The sequence below is a fragment of the Lepus europaeus genome, chromosome 8, assembly GCF_033115175.1.
Source record: "Lepus europaeus isolate LE1 chromosome 8, mLepTim1.pri, whole genome shotgun sequence".
Classification (NCBI taxonomy): Eukaryota; Metazoa; Chordata; class Mammalia; order Lagomorpha; family Leporidae; genus Lepus; species Lepus europaeus.
The window spans coordinates 92,062,559-92,085,406 of record NC_084834.1 but is presented as its reverse complement, the minus strand read 5'-3'; the positions used below and the strand labels follow the sequence as shown (position 1 = coordinate 92,085,406).

At 42.6% G+C, this 22,848-nt stretch overlaps 1 protein-coding gene across 7 annotated transcripts in view; it reads left to right on the top strand.

Moving 5' to 3' along the window:
- Positions 1-22,848, top strand: part of WDFY3 (WD repeat and FYVE domain containing 3) — a 309,773-nt gene that overhangs the window by 102,393 nt on the left and 184,532 nt on the right. For all 7 annotated transcript variants that reach the window (XM_062198528.1, XM_062198527.1, XM_062198530.1 and 4 more), the window contains one exon: positions 16,865-17,074. In XM_062198528.1, the coding sequence (XP_062054512.1) occupies positions 16,895-17,074 (180 nt within the window). In that variant the 5' untranslated portion in view covers positions 16,865-16,894. The remainder of the gene's footprint in view (positions 1-16,864; positions 17,075-22,848) is intronic.

Genomic DNA, 22,848 nt, shown 5'->3' with positions numbered 1-22,848 from the left:
AAAAAATATTTATTTATTTTAGAAGTCAGAGTTACAGACAGAGAGAGAGAGAGATCCTCATCTGATGTTTCACTACCCAAGTGCCCACAATAGCCAATGCTGGGCCAGGCTGAAGCTAGGAGCCAGGAGTTTCATCCAAGTCTCCCACATGGGCGGCAGGGGCCCAGACACCTGGGCTATCTTATGTTGCTTTTCCCCAGGCCATTAGCAGGGAGCTGGATTGGAAGTAGTGCAGCTGGGCTGTACCCACTATGCCACAACTTCACCCTCACCCCTAGGCTTCCTTGTTTAAAACAGATAAGGAATTGAGAGAAAATGTCACCCCTCTTTGGCATATTTTAAATTGCCTGTCTTGGCTTCAGCTGTCTCTCGTTCATTGATCTGGGCTTTTATTGAGCAGCTTTTACTCATCTAGCAATCACATTTTTTGAATAGGTATAATCTTTGTCTTCCATAATTTTGCATTATTTGTCCGATGTTAGAAAATTCCTCCAAATAACAGTCACACCCAGTGTGATACACATAGGGCCACGGCCACAAAGCAGGGGGGCACTTGTAAACCCAGGAGATGAGGAAATGCTTTCTGGAGGAGGGCCAGTCAAGCTGACACTTAGGAATGATTAGTAGTTGGCTAGATGTAGAAGGGCAGAGGGAGAAGTCCCCTGGGGGTGGTCAGCATGTGTGAAGGTGGAGCCAGGGAGACCTGTACTGGTCTGGGACTGATGGAATAAGGAGGAATCACAGGGGAAAAGTGGGGTCAGGCCTGTGCCTAGATCACATAATGCAGAGCCACAACTTTGTCCTTCCCCTCAAGATATGAGGATTCTTCCTAAGAGTGCATCCATCCTTCATTTTCACTTGTATGAGGCCCTAGGCTGGGTGTGAAGGTCTTGGGAGAGCACAGCCTGTTTTCCAGGAACTCATAATTTAGTGACAGATACTGGTAACTTCTAAAAATAGGTTTGTTTATTTATTTATTTGAAAGGCAGAGTTATATAGAAAGAGGCGGAGGTAGGGAGGGAGGGGGGGAGAGAGAGAGAGAGAGAGAGAGAGAGAGAGAGAAAGAGATCTCCCATCCACTAGTTCACTTCCCAAATGGGCCACGCCAAAGCCAGGAGCCTGGAACTCTGTCTTGGTCTCCCACATGGACACAGGGACCCAAGCACTTTGCCATCTTCAGCTGCTTTCCTAGGTGCGTTAGCAGGGGGCTGGATCCAAAGCAGAGCACTCACATGGCACTCACATGGGAAGCTTGTGATATAGGCTGTGGCTTAACACCCCAACACCAGCCGCAGATACTGGTGATTTTAAGAAAGAAGCAAGCAATTATCCTTATATAAGAAAGCTGGTAATTTTTCAATTTAGAAAAATGGCTAATGTAATTTTTTTCTGGAGATGTTTAAGATGTTGCATTTACCATTCACGTTTAAAGTGATTACTAATATATTTGGGTTAATATCTATCCTGTTTGTGACTGTTGTATATTTGTTGCATTTACTCTTTTGTTTTCCCCTCTCCTCTCTTTTTGGGCCTTCTCACATTTTGACTAAGAATTTTATATGTCTTCCTTTTGTGTCCTTTCTTAGCATATTAATTAAATTTATTTAAAGAAAATATTTAGTGGTTGCCCAAGAGTTTCTAACATATTTTCCATTTATCTTTATGTGCCTTCAAATAATGCTGTATCATTAGGGCTGACGTTGGTATCTTATTCTTATCCTTCAGACAGTATTCTGAGTTCTTCCCTCCCGTTTCTTATGACTGCTGTCAGTCATCTCGCTTACTCATAACCTATAGTCACCCAATGTATTATTACTGCTTTCACTTTAAACAGTTATTTTTTGGATCAATTATGAATAATAAAAGATTTTATATTACCTTCATTGCTCCTTTTCCAATGTTTCTTTATTCCTGTAGATACAGTTTTATGACCCATATCATTTTCCTTCTTCCTGAAGAGCTTTTAACATTTCTTGCCAAGGAGATCTCTCACAGTAAGTTCTCTCACTTTTGAGTGATCTTAGGAAGTCCTCATTCCTCACTTTTGGCACAGTACAGCACTTCAAGCATTTCACTCCTTCTCTCCTGGCTTGCATATTTTAGATAAGAAATCCACTGAGATTTTCATCTTTGTTCCTTTACTGATAAGGCCATTCTTCTCCCTGTCACTCTCCTGATCCACCATGCTGCTTCCAAGATTTTCACTTTCACTTTGGTTTTGTGCAGTTTTAATATATCATGCCTTTATGTAATCTTTTAGGTATTTCTCATGCTTGATTTTCTGTGGGCTTCCTCTATCTGTGGTTTGGTGTCTGTCATTAATTTTCAGGTTGTTTAGCCATTTTTACTTCGAATATGCTGTTGCTTCTTCTCTCTACTTTTTCTGGAAATTTCCATTTACTTGTTTCATGGAACCTTTCCTCAGCCATCTCCAGGTTCCTGCTGAGCCAGTGAACGTGTTTTTCATATCTGTTATGGAGCTTTTTGTTACAGTGCATTTTCTTTTGAGTCTGTTGTATTTTTAAAGTATGGAGTGGATAGCTCTTCTATAACCTTGTAGTCAAATGCCTGCATTTTAGAGGGCCTATGATTCTGGGCTGTCATCTTGCTAGTGCTCCCCCCCCCCCCCCCCCAACACACACACTTTGCTCTGTCCAGGCTGTGAGAGGAAAGGCTCCAGGGGATGAGGTGGAAGAAATGCCTTGCAGCAGCTCCAGAGACATGCCTCTGGTAATATCTCTAACCCTGGAGAGTAGGCCTTTGTTATGGAAAATTTCACCTGATAACTCCTTTGTCTCAGGCAGAGGGGAGTATTCCTCTGGTCTTCACTGTGAAAGCTCAGGAAAGGTGTGAGTTCTGAGACCCCACAGTCCTGAGACTGTGGCCCCTCGGAGACGACTCCTCTTCTGTCATCTGTTTGAAACATCCTGCAGTCCACTGCAGTTACCACTGAAGTGTTCCTGCTGTAATCAGGCAGGAAAACCCCAGCGTTCTTCTCCAGTGGAAACGCACAGACAACCGAGTCGTAAGCAGAAAGGAATATATTGGGGTTGACCAAGCCAAGGAGCAGGTGTTCTTGAGATCAGAAACCAAGGAGCAGCCAGGAGTTACAAGTTTTATAGGGCTTATTTCTAGGGAAGCTATGCATACTCAGTATTATGCTTATTCAAATATGGGACAGGTGCACCTGCCCACTGAGTTACCATCTTGGTGACAAGTTCATTTAGCAGTGGAGATTTTACATAGTATCGAGGGAATTTTTGTCTGTGTCGGAAAGGTGAAGGTGAGGACTAGGTTGCTGCTTATGTGCAGAAGCCTTCACCAGCCTGTGGTTTCTTATCAAGGGGAGTTCATCATGGGAATTTGTCCTCATCCAGTGATCCAATTAGTTGTGACTCCTGTCCGCCTGCAAGGACACCCAGTTTATTTTAACTAGGGCTAAAATAAGATTGAGTGGTTTTCTTTGGCAGGGAGTAGGGGTTACTACCTACCTGTTCATGGCTCCAAGTGCTTCTGATTCGTGTAAGCAGATACCAGCTTGGACACTGGATTTCCAGCATCAGTTTGCCCTGCAATCTCAGTTCTCTGATAGTCCAAGAAGAGTCCTTGATTTCTACTTTATTAAGGGATTTCTTATGTAAGGACAGGAATGATGACTTCTCAGTTTTCTACATTCTGGTATTTTTTTTTTAAGATTTATTTTTCATTTATATGAAAGATAGTTACAAAGAGAGATGTAAAGACAGAGAGAAAGGTCTTCCATCCATTGGTTCATTCTCCAAATGGCCACAACAGCCAGGGCTGTGCCGATGTGAAGCCAGGAGTTCTTCCAGGTCTCCCATGCGAGTGCAGGGGCCCAAGGACGTGGGCCATCTTCTGCTGCTTTTCCAGGCCATAGCAGAGAGCTGGATCAGAAGTGGAGCAGCCAGGACTAGAACTGGTACCCATATGGGATGCTGGCACTTCAGGCCAGGGCTTTAACCTGTTGCGCCGCAGTGCCGACCCCTATTTAACTTTTTTGGTGTTAGTACATGTAGTTCTAAAATTTTTTAAAGATTTATTTTGTTTATTTCAAAAACAGAATCAGAGAGGGAGGTAGAGACAGAGAGAGGGCTTCCATCAGCTGATTCACTCCTCAAATGGCTGCAGTGGCCAGAACTGAGCTGATCCGAAGCCAGGAGCTAGGAGCTTCTCCTGGGTCTCCCATGTGGGTGCAGGGGCTGAAGGACTTGGACCATCCTCCACTGCTTTCCCAGGTGCATTAGCAGGGAGCTGGATCAGAAATGGAGCAGCTGGGACTTGAACTGGCACCCACGTGGGATGCCAGCTGGGGCTTTAACCTGCTGCACCACAGCGCTGGCCCCAGTTCTAAATTTTAACAATTGTATATTATTCCATAATATGATGTACCATAGTTCTCTAATGTTCTGCTAAAGGACTAGGCAATTTCCAATTTTTCACTATTATAAACAATTGTAATAACATATACTGTAGTAAGCCACCTTATTGGACACATTTGTGATCTATGTATTTCCTTTTTTTTTTTTTTTTAGATTTTGTCCCATCACCCAAGCCATATATATATATATATATATATAAACACACACACATATATATATTTGACAGAGTTAGACAGTGAGAGAGAGAGAGAGACAGAGAGAAAGGTCTTCCTTCTGTTGGTTCACTCCCCAAATGCTGCTACGGCCGGAGCTATGCCGATCCGAAGCCAGAAGCCAGGTGCTTCCTTCTGGTTTCCCATGCTGGTGCAGGGGCCCAAGCACTTGGGCCATCCTCCACTGCCTTCCCTGGCCACAGCAGAGAGCTGGACTGGAAGAGGAGCAACTGGGACTAGAACCTGGCGCCCATATAGGATGCCGTGGCATCTCAGGCGGAAAATTAATCAAGTGAACCATGGCGCTGGCCCGATCTATGTATTTCTATAGGATAGCTTCCTGGAGGGGGTGTTGCTGAATGAAAGAGTAGGTGTTTTTATACCATATGATTGCCCTAGAGAAAGACTGTTGACATATTTTAATCAACAATGTGTTTGTATGTCCATCTTTCCTGTTCTTACTATGTATATAGTTTATAAGTCCTATTAATTTTTGTCAAACTGGCAAGCAAAAAAATTTATTTTCTTTTATTTGTATTTTTCTGATTATTAGTGATATTAGGTACCTTTCCATGTGTGTTATAGGAATTTTGATAGTCTGTTTTCCGTGTTTATTCTGCTGTGGAGTTGATGATTATGAGTTCCCTTAGGGGGCCTGTGTTGTGGGACAGCAGGTTAAGCCGCCCCTTGTGATGCAGGCATCCTATATCAAGTGCTACTGATGTCGCAGCTACTCTGCTTCTGATCCAACTTTCTGCTCATGTGCCTGGGAATGTCAGTGAATGGGAAGGCAGTGGACGGCCCAGGTACTTGAGTTCCTGGCACCAGGTGGAAGACCAGAATGGAATTCCTGGCTCCTGCTTCTGGCCTGGCCCAAACTCAGCTGTTGTGGCCATTTGGAAGTGAACCAGAGGGTAGGAGATACTTGTCATTCTGTCTTTAAAATAAATAATCTTAAAAACAAAAAAGAATTCCATGAACACATTAGTTCTTGATGTTTTGTTAGAAAGACTGCAATATTGTGTGCCTATTTATTGCTTGCTTTTTAACATTTAGGTATTTATAGGCCAAAACCTGTCTTTTCATTTCCTTAAATTACCCTAAACTCTATATTTCCTTTTGTATTTGCTGTTAAATTATCATTGTTTGTTTATATTTATTTATTTATTATTATTATTTTTTAAAGATTTAGTTATTTATAGGAAGTCAGCGTTACACAGAGAGAGGAGAGACAGAGAAAGAGAGGTCTTCCATCCGATGGTTCACTCCTCAATTGGCCGCAATGGCCAGAGCTGCGCTGATCCAAAGCCAGGAGCCAGGAGCTTCTAACAGGTCTCCCACGCGGGTGCAGGGACCCAAGGACTTAGGCCATCTTCTACTGCTTTCCCAGGCCACAGCAGAGAGCTGGATTGGAAGTAGAGCAGCTGGGTCTCAACCAGCGCCCTGATGCTGGCTCTTTAGGCCAGGGCATTAACCTGCTGTGCCACAGTGCCAGCCCCAGTTTGTTTATATTTAGATCTTTAATCCTTTTGAGTTTATCAGGTTTTTTTATGAAGTAGAAAATCATAAAATTTTATGTCATAATCAATTTGCAGAATTGTAGTATTTTCTTTATAGTACCTAGTAAACCAAAATTAGAAATAGTGTGGTTGTGTTACCAGAGATGGCTGGAACACAAGTTCTTGTCTTCCCATAAGAAAAGAACTTCAGACATAAGATGGAGATTGGCAGTAACCATGCTAGCGAAGCTTAGTGAAGAGAATACAGCTGGCAGGCCACGTGGACATCTCAGCAAACACCCAAAGGCCCACAATTTCTCCTCCATATTGCTGGGAGGAGGGCTTTCTGGGCAAGGAATTTGTGAAATTTCCTCCCGGGGATTTGTCAGCACAGAATTATTGGATCAAATAGGCCTCCTGGCATAGGGCTGGGAAGATTCCACTCGGATGTCCCAGAGGGATGGCTAGGACTCACCTAACAAGGTTGCCAGATTTGGGCAAAACTTTTGGTATACAAATGATAGTCTGCTTCCAAGGAAAGCTACTAAGTTGCTTTCCTCATTCAACCATATGAAATTCCTGGTTTTGTTTTCCTGGTCAGAGACAAAGGCTAATGTCTACTTTCCTAACTAGTGCTAGCACTGACAAATGAGTAACCTACCTGTGGGGAAAATACATTGGCCAGAAGAGCAAGAGAGTGAAGGTATTGAGAATTAAGCATGGTCTGAGTTCTGCTAAGGTGTAGAAGAATTGATAGAAATCCATGGTTAAGAAATTCCAGTGAAGGGGGTTGGGAGGGAACAAAAAGAAATTCCAATGAAGAACAGGGGTTTAAGCTGGCGCTGCGGCTCAATAGGCTAATCCTCCGCCTTGAGGCGCCGGCACACCGGGTTCTAGTCCCGGTAGGGGCACCGATCCTGTCCCGGTTGCCCCTCTTCCAGGCCAGCTCTCTGCTGTGGCCAGGGAGTGCAGTGGAGGATGGCCCAAGTGCTTGGGCCCTGCACCCCATGGGAGACCAGGAGAAGCACCTGGCTCCTGCCATCGGATCAGCGCGGTGTGCCAGCCGCAGCGCGCCAACCATTGGAGGGTGAACCAACGGTAAAGGAAGACCTTTCTCTCTGTCTCTCTCTCACTGTCCACTCTGCCTGTCAAAAAAAAAAAAAAAAAAAAGAACAGGGGTTTAGTGAGTGAGGAAGTTGGGCGGATCAAAAGCTAATCTGAGAGTTCAGACTTTTCAATGCCTTCTGTAAATTGCTAATGATGACAGTGTGGTGTAGTATATGGGCCTGTAAGTCTTAGGTCAGCTGAAGTGCATCTTGTTCCCCCGGTCACCCTCCCCTGCACTTACATTGAGGATCTTGGCAAGTGATTACAGAGCTGAATTTCCTGACCTAGAAGTTAGCAGAAATATGTAGAATGCAAAATTTGTCAGAAAATGCAGAAGCATTGTACTTCAAAAATTCTTTTGCCAGGGTTTCTTGCAGAATTCTGAACACAATATGTGTAGAGTCAACTTCAGAGAATGCTAGGGATCTAAGGAAAGTCTATAAAAGTTTAATCCATGATACAGTTGAATTATGCTATCCTAATCAAACAAAGCAAGCTAACTGTGCTTATTAGGGTAAATGTGCTTTCGGGGCTCCTGTTGATGGTTGCAATCATGCCCCCAAAACAACTATAGGAGTTCCTATAGGAGAAGTTTAAGAAAAGTAACAGAGAAAGATGCCCACAGTGGCCATTTGTTCATAGTTGTAAATTTTATCTAAGTGAAGTGTTCCTAACTGTAGGTGAATGGCTTTAGCTTTGGAGAATGATTTCACTTATGAAGAGAAATAAGCACAGTGAAAAGATACTGAAAGAAGGCCGACGCCGTGGCTTAACAGGCTAATCCTCCACCTTGTGGTGCTGGCACACCGGGTTCTAGTCCCGATCGGGGCGCCGGATTCTATCCTGGTTGCCCCTCTTCCAGGCCAGCTCTCTGCTGTGGCCCGGGAAGACAGTGGAGGATGGCCCAAGTCCTTGGGCCCTGCACCCCATGGGAGACCAGGAGAAGCACCTGGCTCCTGCCATTGGATCAGCGTGGTGTGCCGGCCGCAGCGCACCTACCGCGGCGGCCATTGGAGGGTGAACCAACGGCAAAGGAAGACCTTTCTCTCTGTCTCTCTCTCTCACTGTCCACTCTGCCTGTCTAAAAATTAAAAAAAAAAAAAAAAGATACTGAAAAAAATCTGAGAAAATTGTACAGGTTAGAACAGTGTATAGAATGATGACTTCATAGGCTGGGGGTTGGAGGGGCATATTGGAAAACAGGTGTTTAATGATTATATTTTGTCTCATTTATCATATGGACAATATATGAAAGGACATGGCTGATTTTGTAATATCATGTAGATGTAGATTGAACTAAAATCTGATAATGACTATTCTTGAACAGCAAAGAATTTAACACTCCAAAAGAACAATTTTAAATTCTAATTTAGGACTGTATTCCTGAATTTCTTTTTAAGGTACATGTTAGATTGCTGGTTATATACCCAGTTTGTTGGGAGCCTCTCACGCTATTGCTGTAAGATTTGTAGTCACTCTTCAAAGTGTAAGAGAAAGTAGATTTTTCTACCCCAGAAACACGAAGCGAGGGAAATAAATCTTGAGTAATTACTTACAGTTCTTTGGTGAAAATGTAAGATATCCTTTAGCCAGGGAAACTATTTATTTCTTCTCTCATGGAATTGAGGAGTTATTTAGGAAATCTGTTTCAAGTTCTTTTTCTGAGATACTCATAGGCAACCAGTTATTTGACAATACATTTTTAAAATTTCAGCAACTTACCTGGTCTAGATCTTTCTATAATTTAAATAATAGAAAACAATTGAAAGGATTTTGAGTGGAGAAGTTTAAAGTGATTTTCAAGCACTAACATTAAGTTAAGAAATACTGTCTGGGCTTATTGTAGTAATTATCCCATTGCTATTTAAATAAACTTCTGTTGGCAGCACACTTTTTTCTTGTAAAGCAAAATAGAGTATGTATTAGAAAATACACAATAATCTTTATAAATATTTTGGAAAATGTCTATTAACATTATCCCCAAAATCATTCTTTACTTTGTAATCATCATTATATTTTGCATATTTCTGTTATTATATTGCTTGGCAAATCTCACTGAACTTTCACCTGAGAAGTAAATTTTCCCTTAGTTTTTTTGTTTACTGCTTTTTAAATCTCTAAAACATAATACTGTAAGGGCTTATACTATTTCCTTTTCCTTGCTTCCTTAACTTACTAAATAAAAAAGAAGCAAATGTTTATGATCAAGAGAGAGAGCATAAAATGTAATTAATGTTTCTGACACTTTACATGAATTTTTTTTTATGTTTTACAAAGAGCTCCTGAGGACAGATTTTACAGATTCAACATTTGTTAACCTTTTACCTGGGGTGCCTAACTTGATTATACAGGTGTGTTTGTACAGGTTTTGTCACCAGCAGTGGCTGGCTTGCCTGGGTTCCTTTTCACCAACTAAGCAATGACTTATAGTTCAGAGAGTAAAGCAAAAGTTCATTGAAGTGCATTCCAAGGGAAGAATTGGCCAGTGGAGAGAGCACCAACCCCCTGTAGGGATGGTAAAGTAAAATGTGTTCCAAGGGAAGAAGGGGCCAGAGGAGAGGAAAGCTGGTGAACTTTCTTCCTGGTGAGGGACTTCTATCTCTAAAGTATGAAGGGAGTTGACTAGTGATATGGCTAAGTAACTCATGACTGGGATTTGTGATTGACGTCTGGGAGTTAAATTGAACTCTGCACATGTGGATACAAACTAGACGTTTCTAGTTTGGCTGAACTCCTATTTTTTATCAGGATTCTTTAACCACAAGTTAAACTGCAAAGTGGGTGGTCTTGGGTGGGTCCTTGCAAATAGCAGGGTCCCTGGTCTCTCCCCTGAATGAGGGTTCTGTGGCCCCCTCCCCAGTTGCTCATGCCTAACTATCTAACTGAAAGTTTGAGTGGTGAGTGCCTATTCTTTCTACTTTTTTTTTTTTTAAAGATTTATTTTGGGGCTGATGCAGCAGGTTAAAGCCCCAGCCTATAGTGCAAGCATCCCACTTGCAATCCAGCTCCCTGCTAATGTGCTTGGGCCCCTGTACCTGCACTTACGGAAAGAGAGAGAAGGAAAGACATCATAACACCACAACACCAACATTTCTTTCTGCTTTTTCATACTTCTGAAAGGTATTTTAGATATGATGCTTCTTCTGAATTATGTTATAAATATCAACAAAATTGTAGACAAAGCAATGATTCATAAATGTAATGTTTAAGTGTTTCTTGATAATCAGGAGTAAAAGGAGGAATCTGATTTTTTTTCTCCACCATTGAGATTACGTGAATAATTGTGAACTACTGGTAATCCCAATGAGCTCTTATTAAAGAAAATTTATTCATTTTGACATTTGTTGAAATATGAAAAGGCAAAAAAAGGAAGGAGGAAGGGAAGTATCATTATGTTCTTAGAATTGTATCTATGAACTACTTGAAATCATTTCTCCTTATATTAATAAAATAATTTTAAAAGAACCATAAGGCAGACATTATTCAGAACCATCATGGTAGGTGTAGAGATCATTGCCTTGGACTTTGACCTTGGAGGATAGAGACTGGGCTCAGCTGCTGATACACCAAACACAAGTGGGAACTTAATAGCCAAGAAGCAGCTTGGGGGTCAGTGGATGGAAATCACTAGGAAGAAGCATCAGGGTGAAACAGAATTCTGGATAAACCTAATAGGACTCTGGGTTTGGTTTTTGTTTTTTTCTTTGGAAGGCAGAGTGTGAGAGAGATAAAGAGCAGTATCTTCCATCTACAGGTTCAGTACCCAGATGCAAGCAATACTCAGGGCTTGGTCTCCCAGGCCTATTAACAGGGAGGTGGCCTTGCTAAATGCTCCTGGGAAAGCAGCAGAGAATGGCCCAACTGCGCCCACATGGGAGACTGGAAGAAGCTCCTGGCTCCTGGCTTCAGCCTGGCCCAGCCCTGGCTGTTCTGGCCCTTTGGGGAGTGAACCAGTGGGTGGAAGATTTCTCTCTTGCGCTCTCTCTGTAACTCTACCTTTCAAATAAATAAAATAAATCTGTAAAATAAATGAAACAAAACAGGGAGGTGGGTTGGAAGCGGGGACTGTAGTGGGTTATTGGCGACCCAAGAAGTGGCTTAACCAGCTGTATCCTCTTACGGGATTCTTACTGCAGGCAATCAGGGTAATAGGCATCAGTCCCCTAGGGAATGAGAGAGATTCAATCAGGTACTGAGGGTGTTGCATTAAAGAGGGTGTAGGGATTCTGATTAAACTGACATAGCAGAATTCTTTCAAGAATTAGGCAACACAGAGGCCTAGTTGATAAGATAGTTCTAAAGAGCCTGATTAGAGTGTAGTCAAGGAGAGAATGTCCCTTCTAGCTAATTGATATGTATCCTTTTGTATCTGATAAATATTAAATAATTATGATGTAATAACTTGATTGCATCTAGTTAGATGTTTGTCATGTGGTCATGTGTGTATTTTCTAACTAAAATGAAAATTGATGAGTTTATCTTCAGAAAAATCAAAAAGATTTCTTTTCACATTCTAATTGTTACTTGATGCTAAGTAAATAGCATGGTAACTAAAGTCACAGTTTCTAAGGACTTTGTCATTTAAAATACACATTAATATGAGTAAGCCAATGAAGGGCAGTTAACTAGGAGTTAGAAGATCTGGATTCTCACCCAAGTTCTCTTTCACTGTTCAACTTTGAGTGAGTTGTTCTTATCTTGCATCTCTTCCTTAAAGGTAGAAGCAATCTCATGTGTAATAGCAACAAAAAGAATACAAGTTTTGGGGCCGGCGCTGTGGCGCAGTGGGTTGCTGCCCTGGCCTGAAGTGCCGGCATTCCATATGGGCACCGGTTCAAGACCTGCCTGCTCCACTTCCAATCCAGCTCTCTACTGGGAAAGCAGTAGACAATGGCCCAAGTCCTTGGGCCCCTGCACCCGTGTGGGAGACCCAGTAGAAGCTCCTGGCTCCTGGCTTCAGATTGGCGCTGCTGAGGCCATCTGGGGAGTGAACCAGTGGATGGACCTCTCTCTTTCTCTCTCTGCCTCTCCTCTTTCTGTGTAACTCTGACTTTTGAATAAATAAGTAAATCTTTAAAAAAAAAAAAAAAAGAATACAAGTTTTAGGAAGAAACCCAACCAAAAAGTAAAAGACTTGAATATTGAAAACTATAAAACATTGATGAAGAAAAGTAAAGAAGACACAAATAAATGGAAAGATACCCTGGGTTCATAGATGGGTAAAATTATTGTTAAAATGTTCAAACTGAGAGCAAGTGTTAGCAGCTAAGATGCCCATAGCCCACATTGGAATGTCTGGATTTGATTCCTGGCTCAGGCTCTTGATTCCAGCTTCTCACCAATCAGACCCTGGTAATTGGGTTATTGCTACCCATGTGGGAGACCTGGACTGCATTCCTGGCTCCTGGTGAAGTAGGCAGGCATACAGGTTAAAATTGTTAAATTTGTGAACTGGAAGACCACGCCTTTGCCACGCCCCTGTGTGACCTCGTGCCCCTACCTGATGCCTTTGCCACGCCCCTGAGTGGCCTCATTCCCCTACCTAGCCACACCTGGGTGCCACCAGCCAATCAGGTTAATTAACCACTCCCTTTGGAGTGGGTTAAAAGCCAGGACACGGTGTGGCCCTGCCAGCTCTTTTTCCCTGGCCTCTTGCTAGGAAGGGGCTTGCTGTAGCCCCGCACCTCCAGGGCGCGTGGCCTTCGGGCCCTGTGCTCTAGGCTTTCTGGCCTAGATGCTCTTCCACGTGGCTGGTTCCTGGTGCTTGGTATGAACCCCTAATTACCTCTCTCTCTTAAATAAAGATCTCACTCTCCTATGCATCTTTCTCACTAAATAAAAGCTTAAAATGTACCATGCTGCCTCGTTTATCTGTGCCGGTATTTAGAATTCTTCTCTAAATATTAGGCAAGAACCCTCTCAGGCTTATTAATATTGGGGATTTAGTAATAAGCCCATGGTGAAATTGTAAGGCACCCCAAATTCAGGTAGCGCATGAGGCACCCTGGATAGCATTTCTAGGGAACTTTAAGGGGCCACATTTCAGGGTAAATTTTAGGGGGTCTTCTCTGATTTCACTGGCTCTGAGCCTGGCCTAGCCCCAGATGTTGTAGCCATTTCGAAAGCAGATGGTAGTTGTCCATCTATCCATCTCCCTTTTGCCTTCTGTCCCTATTGCAAATAAATAAGTAAACTGAAAAAAAAAGTTCATGCTACCTAAATTGATTTATAAATTTTTTATAATCTCTATGAAAATCCCAGTGACTTTTTTTTTTTTTAAGAAATAGTCAAATGCTTGTGGAACCACAAAAAGCCCAAATGGTCACACCAGTTGTTTTTTTTTTTTTAAATATAAAGATTTATTTATTTATTTGAAAGTCAGAGTTACACAGAGAGAGAAGGAAAGGCAGAGAGAGGTCTTCCATCCTCTGGTTCACTCCCCAATTGTCTGCACCAATCCAAAGCCAGAAGCCAGGAGATTCCTCTGGGTCTCCCATGTGGGTGCAGGGGCCCAAGGACTTGGGCCATCTTCTGCTGCTTTCCCAGGCCATAGCAGAGAGGTGGATCGGAAGTAGAGCAGCCAGGACTTGAACTGGCGCCCATATAGGATGCTAGCACTGCAGGCAGCAGCTTTACCCACTATGCCACAGCGCCAGCCCCACACCAGTCTTGATTAAGAAGAATAAATCTGGAGGCATGATAAAATATGTTATGAAGCTATAGTAATCTTAACAGTGAGATACTCACATGAAACAGACATATAGACCAATATAAAGGAAGAAAATGCCTAGAAATAAACGCTTGCATTTACAGTCAACTGCAACTGATCTTCAACAAGGCTGAAAAGAACATATTGAAAGAAAGGAAAGATAATCTCTGTTGTCAACAGAAATAAACTGGATCTAAAAAAGGTTAATAAAAGGTTTATTCAGGGCAGACTATTAGTGACCTAGGCCTGGGACACTGTACAAGTGCATTAACTTGTAGTGAGTCTTGAGAAGTGTTCCAAAGTGGTCACATTAGTCAAAATTTATGTAATCACACTCTGAGAATACGCTGATTGGCCCAAGCAAGGGTTAAGTATGCAGGGGCATGAATATCTCATTGGTTGAAGATTACTTTCTTTAGACTTTGATTGACTATAAGCACCTTTCAGGTAGGGTATTGTCTCTGAAAAAGAGGCTACTAAAAAGAGGATTACTGGTTAATTCCAGGGAAGATATTTCTGGAAATAGATAAAAAATATGTCAATACAGAACATGTGATTGCTTAAGGTTGTAGATGGCTAAGATGGAACAGGTTCTTTGTGTACAATCACCAAAGATAAAATTAGATAAAATTAATTGATCCTTCAGGCCACTCTCAGATAAGCCTTAGTATGTGTTTCTTTTGAATGCTTTTCATGGTTTTTTTTTTTTTTTTTTTTTTTTTTTTTTTTTTTTTTTAGAAACAGTTTGTTCTCATTGTCGTAAATGGTATTCAGGTGCTGGAGTGACATAGCTGGTAAGCTGCTGCCTGCAAAGCCAGCATCACATATGGGCACTGGTTTGAGTCCCAGCTGCCCTTCTTCTGATTCAGCTCAATGCTAATATGCCTGGGAAAGCAACAGAGGATGTGGGGGACCCAGATCCAGCTATTGGCTTAGGCATGGCTGAGCCCTGGCCATTGGGGTATGAGCCAGGAGATGGAAGATATCTCTCTCTCTCTCTCTCTCTCACTCTCTCCCTCCCTCCCCCCACCCCCTCCCTCCCTCTCCCCCGATAATTCTGCCTTTCAAATAAATAAAATAAATCTTTAAAAAAAAAATGGTGTTGGCAAAGTTTTATATCCACATGCAGAAGAGTGAACTTGGACCTTTTGGTGTAAAATTCAACTCAAAATAGATTAAGGACTTAAACACAAGATTTAAAACCAAATGATTAGCAGAAGAAAACCTAGGGCAAAAACCTTGAGGTCGATATAGACAATGCTTTTTGGAAATAACATCAGAAGTTCTGGCAACAAAGGCAAAACTTAACAAATGGAACCACATTGAACTAAAAAGCTTTTGCACAGCAAAGAAAGCAAGAACATGAAAAAGCAACCTACTGAATGAGAGAAAAAGTTTGCACACCATATATCTAATAAGAAGTTAATATCCAGAATATATTATAGACTCATATGACACAATACCGAAAGCCCAATTAGCACAACTAGCAAATGGGCAACAGGGCCAGCAGGTTAAGCCACTGCTTACTATGCTGTCCTATATTGGAGCTGCTCCTCTTCCAATTCAGCTCTCTGCTCATGTTCTTGGGTAAACAGCAGATGACAGCTCAAGTTCTTGGGTTTCTACCACTCATGTCAGAGATCTGAATGGAGTTCCTGGCTCCTGGCTTCACCCTGGCCAAGACCTGGCTGTTGTATGCAGGGGACAAAAGATCTCTCTTTTCCTTCCCCTCCTCCTCTTTTTCTGTAACTCTGCCTGCCAATAAATAAATCTTTGATAAAAAATCGTTTTTAAAAAATGGGTAAAGAACCTAAATAGATGTTTCTCCAGAAAAGACATATAGGTATGTGAAAAAATCCAACAGGTATGTGAAAAAATGCTCAACATCATTAAACATTAAGGAGATGCAAATTCAAATCACTATGAGATACTACCTGAAGCTTGTTAGAATAGCAATTATCAGAAAGACAAAAGATAAGTATTGGCCAGGTTGTAGGATAAAGGGACTCTTTTTATAATGTTGGTGGGAAAGTAATTAGAATAGCCATTAGGAAGACAATACAGGCTTTCCTGAAAAAGTTACAAATAGACCTACCTTAGGATCCAGCAGTCCCACTTAGTGTGTATCCAAAGAAAGGAAATCAGTGTCTGGAAGAAACATGTGCACTGCCATGCTCTTGCAGCTTCATTCACAGTAGTCAAGACAGGATCAGTCTAAATGTCCTTTGAGAGATGAATGCATAAAGAAAATGAGATGCGTATATATGCACAGTGGAATATCACTCAACCTTTAAAAAGAAGGAAGTACCTGTCATTTACAACAACATGGATGAATCTATTTTTTATTAAAAGATTTATTTATTTATTTATTTGAAAGAGTTACACAGAGAGAGGAGAGGCAGAGAGAGAGAGAGAGAGAGAGAGAGAGAGAGAGAGGTTTTCCATCCCCTGGTTCACTCCCCAGATGGCCGCAACAGCCGGAGCTACGACAATCCAAAGCCAGGAGCTAGGAGCTTCTTCCTGGTCTCCCATGTGGGTGCAGGGGCCCAAGGACTTCTACTGCTATCCCAGGCCACAGCAGAGAGCTGGATTGGAAGAGGAGCAGCCGGGACTAGAACTGGCGCCCATATAGGCGCCCATATAGGCGCTTTAGGTCAGGGCTGTAACCTGCTGTGCCACAGCACCGGCTCCAATGTTTTACATTTCATGCAAATTGTGGTAAAGCCAGTAGTAACTTTGAGTGCCATGATTAATAATTTGACATTTGGGTAGATTTATCAATTAACTTACCTTTTTCTTTATGTGTTCTGTTCAAAGCAGTGGGAAGAAATGTTTTAGAATTTTCTATTTTTCAGAGTTTTCTTAGCTCTTACATGCATATTGACGTGGTCCAGATGATGACATTTTGACTGTTCATACGTTGCTGTCTTCCTATAGAATCGGAGTGTTTATCACCAACCAGCCAAAATGAACATGGTGAAGAGGATCATGGGGCGCCCCCGGCAGGAGGAATGCAGTCCTCAGGACAACGCCTTGGGACTGATGCACCTCCGCCGCCTCTTCACGGAGCTGTGCCATCCTCCCCGGCACATGACTCAGAAGGAACAAGAAGAGAAACTGTACATGATGTTGCCAGTGTTCAACAGGGTAAGTCCCAGTGCCCAATCACATGCCTTCCAGGACACGATGATACCACAGGTATCTTAAGGTTAATGGGAAGGCACAGGTAGGAAAAATAATAGGATGAGTTAGTTTTTAGGAAATTTTATGTGTTTGTTCCTTTGCTATGCAAGAATGTGACTTGACACGGAACCTGGTCAGAATGGACTATACTTACAGAGTCTTCCTTCAGTTCTAACAATTACGGGGAGACTGTAAGCATTTTGTAAAATGTTCCAGGAATGGTTGACTTGGGGAAGAGGAATAGATTGCAAATTACCATTTGTATTATTTGTTAATTTTTTTAAAAAAGATTTATTTATTTATTTGAAAGAGTTAAAGAGAGATAAGGAAAGACAGATAAAGAGAGATGTTCTGTCCTCTGGTTCACCGGCTAAGTTCTTCTGGGTCTCCCACATGAGTGCAGGGGCCCAAACACCTAGGTCATCTTCCACTGCTTCCCCAGGCTCATTAGCAGGGAGCTGCATTGCAAGTGGAACAGCTGGGTCTGGAACTGATGCTCATATGGGATGCTGCTGTCACCTACGGAAACTTAGTCTAAAAGTGCTGGCACCTCCTGTTATCTTTTGAAGTGATGGGTTTTTTTTTTTTGCATTAGAGTGTGATTCCCTAAGACCCTATGTACACTTTAATAGCATCACAATTTGTTTTTTATTTTAAAGATTTATTTTATTTATTTGAAAGACAGAGTTACAGAGAGAGTTTGACATAGAGAGATGTAAGTCTTCCATCTGCTGGTTCACTCCCCAGATGGCTGCAGTGGCCGGAGCTGCGCTGATCCAAAGCCAGGAGCTTCTTCCGAGTCTCCCACGTGGGTGCAGGGGCCCAAGGATTTGGGCCATCCTGTACTGCTTTCCAGGCCATAGCAGAGAACTGGATTAGAAGAGGAGCAGCTGGGACTAGAACCTGCGCCCATATAGGATGCCGGTGCTTCAGGCCAGGGTGTTAACCTACTGCACCACAGCACCAGCCCCCACAATTTGTTTTGTAGTTTATTTTTTTATTGGAGAGTCTGTAAGAGGATAGTTCCAAGCTGCAGAGTCTACATAAAACGTATTTTGTTAATTACACATGGCAAACTTTAAAGCAATCATCATATTTATCAAAGGTTTACAAGTACAGTTGTTAAAAATCAAGTAGTGAGGGCCAGGTTAGGGTGTAATAGGTAAAGCTGCAATGCCAGGATCCCATGTGGGTGCCAGTTTGAGTCCTGGCTTCCACTTCTGGTCTGCTTCCCTGCTAATGTCCCGGGAAAAGCAGCAGAAGATGATGGCTCAAGTGTTTGGGCCCCATGCCACCCACCTGGAAAAAGCTCCTGGCTCCTAGCTTCAGCCTGGCCCAGCCCCTGCTCTTGTGGCCTTTTGGGGAGTGAACCAGTGGATGGAACCTCTCTCTTTCCTTATTTCTCTGTAATTCTGACTCAAATAAACAAATAGATCTTATAAATTTATATTTATTTATTTATTTTCATTTTATTTGAATGACAGAGTCAGAAAGAGAGACAGACAGACAGACAGAAGAAGATCTTTGATCTACTGTTCACTCCTCAAATGCCTGTTGCAGCCAGAGTTGGGCCAGGCCAAAGCCAGGAACCAGGAATTTAATCCAGTTCTCCTACGTGGGTGGCAGGGACCCAGGCACTTGAGTTTCCTCCCAGGGGATGCACAGTGGGTGGGATTTGGTCAGGCACTGTGATGTGGGATATATGAGTCCTAAGTGGTGTTGTAACCATTCCACCAAATGCTCGCTCTCCATAGGCTTAGAGATGCCCTTGCGCTCCCAAACTGCTACTGCCATTCAAGGCTTTGAAATAATGTACTTTACTACTATTTCTTGGTCAGTCAGTTTAATTGACTTCCTACTGAGGCATTACTTCCTGTCCCTCCAAACCATAACACACATATATTCGCCTATACATGCTACCCTCCTTATCCATTCCATGTAGTTATGCCATTTACATAAACAGTGTTCAAGGTTTACTGTCTACTGACTATGGTGTAAATACTGTTTTGAGATGAACCTTTTGATATACCATCATTATTTATTTATTTATTTTTTTTTTTTTACTTTTATTTAATGAATATAAATTTCCAAAGTATAGCTTATGGGTTACAATGGCTTCCCCCCTCCCATAACTTCCCTCCCGCCCGCAACCCTCCCCTTTCCCGCTCCCTTTCCCCTTCCATTCATGTAAAGATTCATTTTCAATTCTCTTTGTATACAGAAGATCAGTTTAGTGTATATTAGGTAAAGATTTCAACATTTTGCCCATATAGCAACATCAAGTGAAAAAACTACCATTGGATTACTAATTATAGCATTAAATAGCAATGTACAGCACATTAAAGACAGAGATCCTACATAATTTTTTTTCAAATTAATTAATTTTCTATGCCATTTCCATTTTAACACCAGGTTTTTTTTTTTTTTCATTTCCAATTCTCTTTCTATAGAAAAGATCACTTCAGTATATAATTAGCAAAGACCTCATCAGTCTGCGCCCACACAGAAACGCAAAGTATAAAAATACTGTTTCAGTACCAGTCATAGCATCACTTGGCTTTAGACGACACATTAGGGACAGATCCCACATGGGGTGTAAGTACACAGTGACTCCTGTTGCTGACTTAACAATTTGACACTCCTGTTCATGGCGTCAGTAATCTCCCTAGGCTCTAGTCATGAGTTGCCAGGGCTATGGAAGCCTTTAGAGTTCGCTGACTTTGATCTTATTCCGATAGGGTCATAGTCAAAGTGGAGGTTCTCTCCCCCCTTCGGAGAAGGGTACCTCCTTCTTTGATGGCCCCGTTCTTTCCACTGGGATCTCACTCACAGAGATCATTCATTTAGGTCTTTTTTTTTTTTTCCCAAGACTTTAAACTATTTCAGCACACACTCTCTCCTCTCTTTCCCTCTCTTCCTGTCTCCCCACCTTTTCCTCCCCTCCTCCCTCATGCCTTATCTTTCCTCTCCATTCCCTCTTCCTTCTTTGCCCCTCTCTCCTTTTTTTTTTTTAAAGATTCATTTATTTATTTGAAAGGCAGAGCTACAGAGAGGCAGTGGCAGAGAGAGATCTTCCATTTGCTGGTTCACTCCCAGATGGCTGCAATGGGTAGAGCTGCACCAATCTGAAGCCAGGAGACAGGAGCTTCTTCCAGGTTTCCCACAGGGCTTCAGGGGCCCAAGGACTTGGGCCATCTTTTTTTTTTTTTTTCTTTTTAAGTTTTTTTTTTTTTTTTTTTTTTTTGACAGGCAGAATGGATAGTGAGAGAGAGAGACAGAGAGAAAGGTCTTCCTTTTGCCGTTGGTTCACCCTCCAATGGCCGCCGCGGTAGGCACGCTGCGACCTGCGCATCGCGCTGATCCGATGGCAGGAGCCAGGTGCTTCTCCTGGTCTCCCATGGGGTGCAGGGCCCAAGCACTTGGGCCATCCTCCACTGCACTCCCTGGCCACGCAGAGAGCTGGCCTGGAAGAGGGGCAACCGGGACAGGATCGGTGCCCCGACCGGGACTAGAACCCGGTGTGCCGGCGCCGCAAGGCGGAGGATTAGCCTAGTGAGCCGCGGCGCCGGCCGGACTTGGGCCATCTTCTACTGCTTTCCCAGGCCATAGCAGAAAGATGGATCAGAAGTGGAGCAGCCGGGACTAGAATCCCTTCTTTGTCTCTATCCTCATTCTCTCCCTTGCCTTCACTCTGTCCTTTTCCTCCTACCTTCGTCTCTCCCTCCCTTGTTTCTGTCTCTTTCTTGTACCTTTCTTCCAGCTCTCTCCCTATGCCTTCATTTCTGTTTTTCTCTCCCTTTCTATCTCCCCCTCTTTTATTTATTTATTTTTTCATTCCCCTGCAAATCCCCCTCCCCAGATCTGTCTCTATACTTGATTGTGTGTCTCTATCCCCCGTATCTCTGATTCACTCTTTCCCCTTAGTCCACTTGGTCTCTATGTTGTTCTCTCTCTAGTTATCTTCCTGTTTGAAATTTTCTAGCCTCATCTTTTGCTCTTTGTTATTTAGAAATTGTTTCCACCAGTAGCTGAGAAAGAAAGATGCAGGGACAGATTCAGGTTGGAGTATTGAGTCTAATTATTTATGAGCTCCCTCAGTGATAGTACTCAACAGGTAGTTATCAGCTCAGGTGAGGAAACAGGTCTGGTTATGTATTTTGGGGAGATCCACTGACAGAAAAGCATAGTTGAACATGTGGAAAGGGAACGAGAGATCACTCACATTGCCAAGTAAGAAAAGCAGCAGACTAAAGCATGCACCATGGAGAATGTGAGTGTCCATAATCAGAGCAGGGGACCCTCCCAAGAATACCAACAGGAGTTGGTCAGTGACAGTACAAAACGTGTCAGGGGAGGGTGGTATTAGAGAACTCAAGGGGTGGAAATATCTAGGAGGGGGCCAGTCAATGCTGTCATACACAGTCGTGAGACCCAGTGAAGTGAGGACCAAAAAACATTCATGGGATTTTCCACTAGAATGGTGGAATCAGAAAGCAATGAGTTGAGGAGTGAATAGGAGATGAGAAGATACAGTAAGCATATGGTAGGCTTTAGGAAATATGAAATAAAGAAACAAAAGGCATTGATAGAGGTTATCTTAGTCCATTTTGTATTATCCTAACAGAATAGCTGAGGTTGAATACTTTATAAAAAAAGAAACTTACTTAGCTCACGGTTTTACAGATTGGAAAGCCCAACAGCATGGTCCTGGAGAGGGCCCCCTGCTGCATCATGGTGTGGCAAAGAAGTGGAAGGGGAAGGGGAAGTGGAAGGTGAAGGAGCTGTGCACAGAAGGGTGCCAAGCCTATGCAGTGGCCTAGCTTTACAACAACTTGCTCTATTAAGAAGTAACAGAGGGGACAGTGTTGTGGCCTAGTAGGTAAAGATGCTGCCTGCAATGCCTGTGTTCCAAGTGGGCTCCGGTTTGTGCCCCGGCTGCTGCACTTCTGATCCAGCTCCTTGCTAATGTGCCTGAGTGTTTGGGCCCTTGCCAACCATGTAGAAGACCCGTATGAAGTGCCTGGCTCCTGGCTTCAGCCTGGCTCAGCCCTGGCCATTGCTGCCATCTTGGAAGTGAACCAGTGGATGAAGGCCTGTCTGTTTCTGTAACTCTGACTTTCAAATAAATAAATACATCTTTTAAAAAAAGAAAGAGCTAAAACAGTCGCACAAGAGCAGATCCATTCCTGATAATACATTAGTGCGGGTGCAACCTCATAGATGAATTACCTGCCTTAGGGCCTTGGAGCCCAGGAATCTCTTAAAGAGTCCGTCACTTCAACAACTCCACATTGATGACCCAACTGCCAGCACACAAGCCTTCTCAGTACAAACCATATCTAAACTGTAGCAGCAGTGAACTTGGCAATGAGGAAGGTTTTGTTTATGTTTCCAGTATTTTGCTTGAAAAAGAAAAGTAAGAGAGAGAGGTTTAGGCAATCTCAAAACAAGAGGAGAAGCTTATAGAAGGAGAACCATGTAAATTTTCAGGAGAATGAAATTGTTTGAGGAAAGAGGGGCTATGAGTAAAATTACAAGAGGATGGGCAAGCATTGCACAGGAGATAGATGCTCAGTGTATTCAGCAGAGAGACAGATTTTACTGAGTGTTACAGTTACGGTAGATATTGAATAAGATCTTCTTGCATGCTGATCCTAGCTTCCATTTCATCAACAGATGTATCCTGTTGAGATTCTATAGCAAATAAATTGAGCAAGAGGATTTAAGGAAATTGTGAT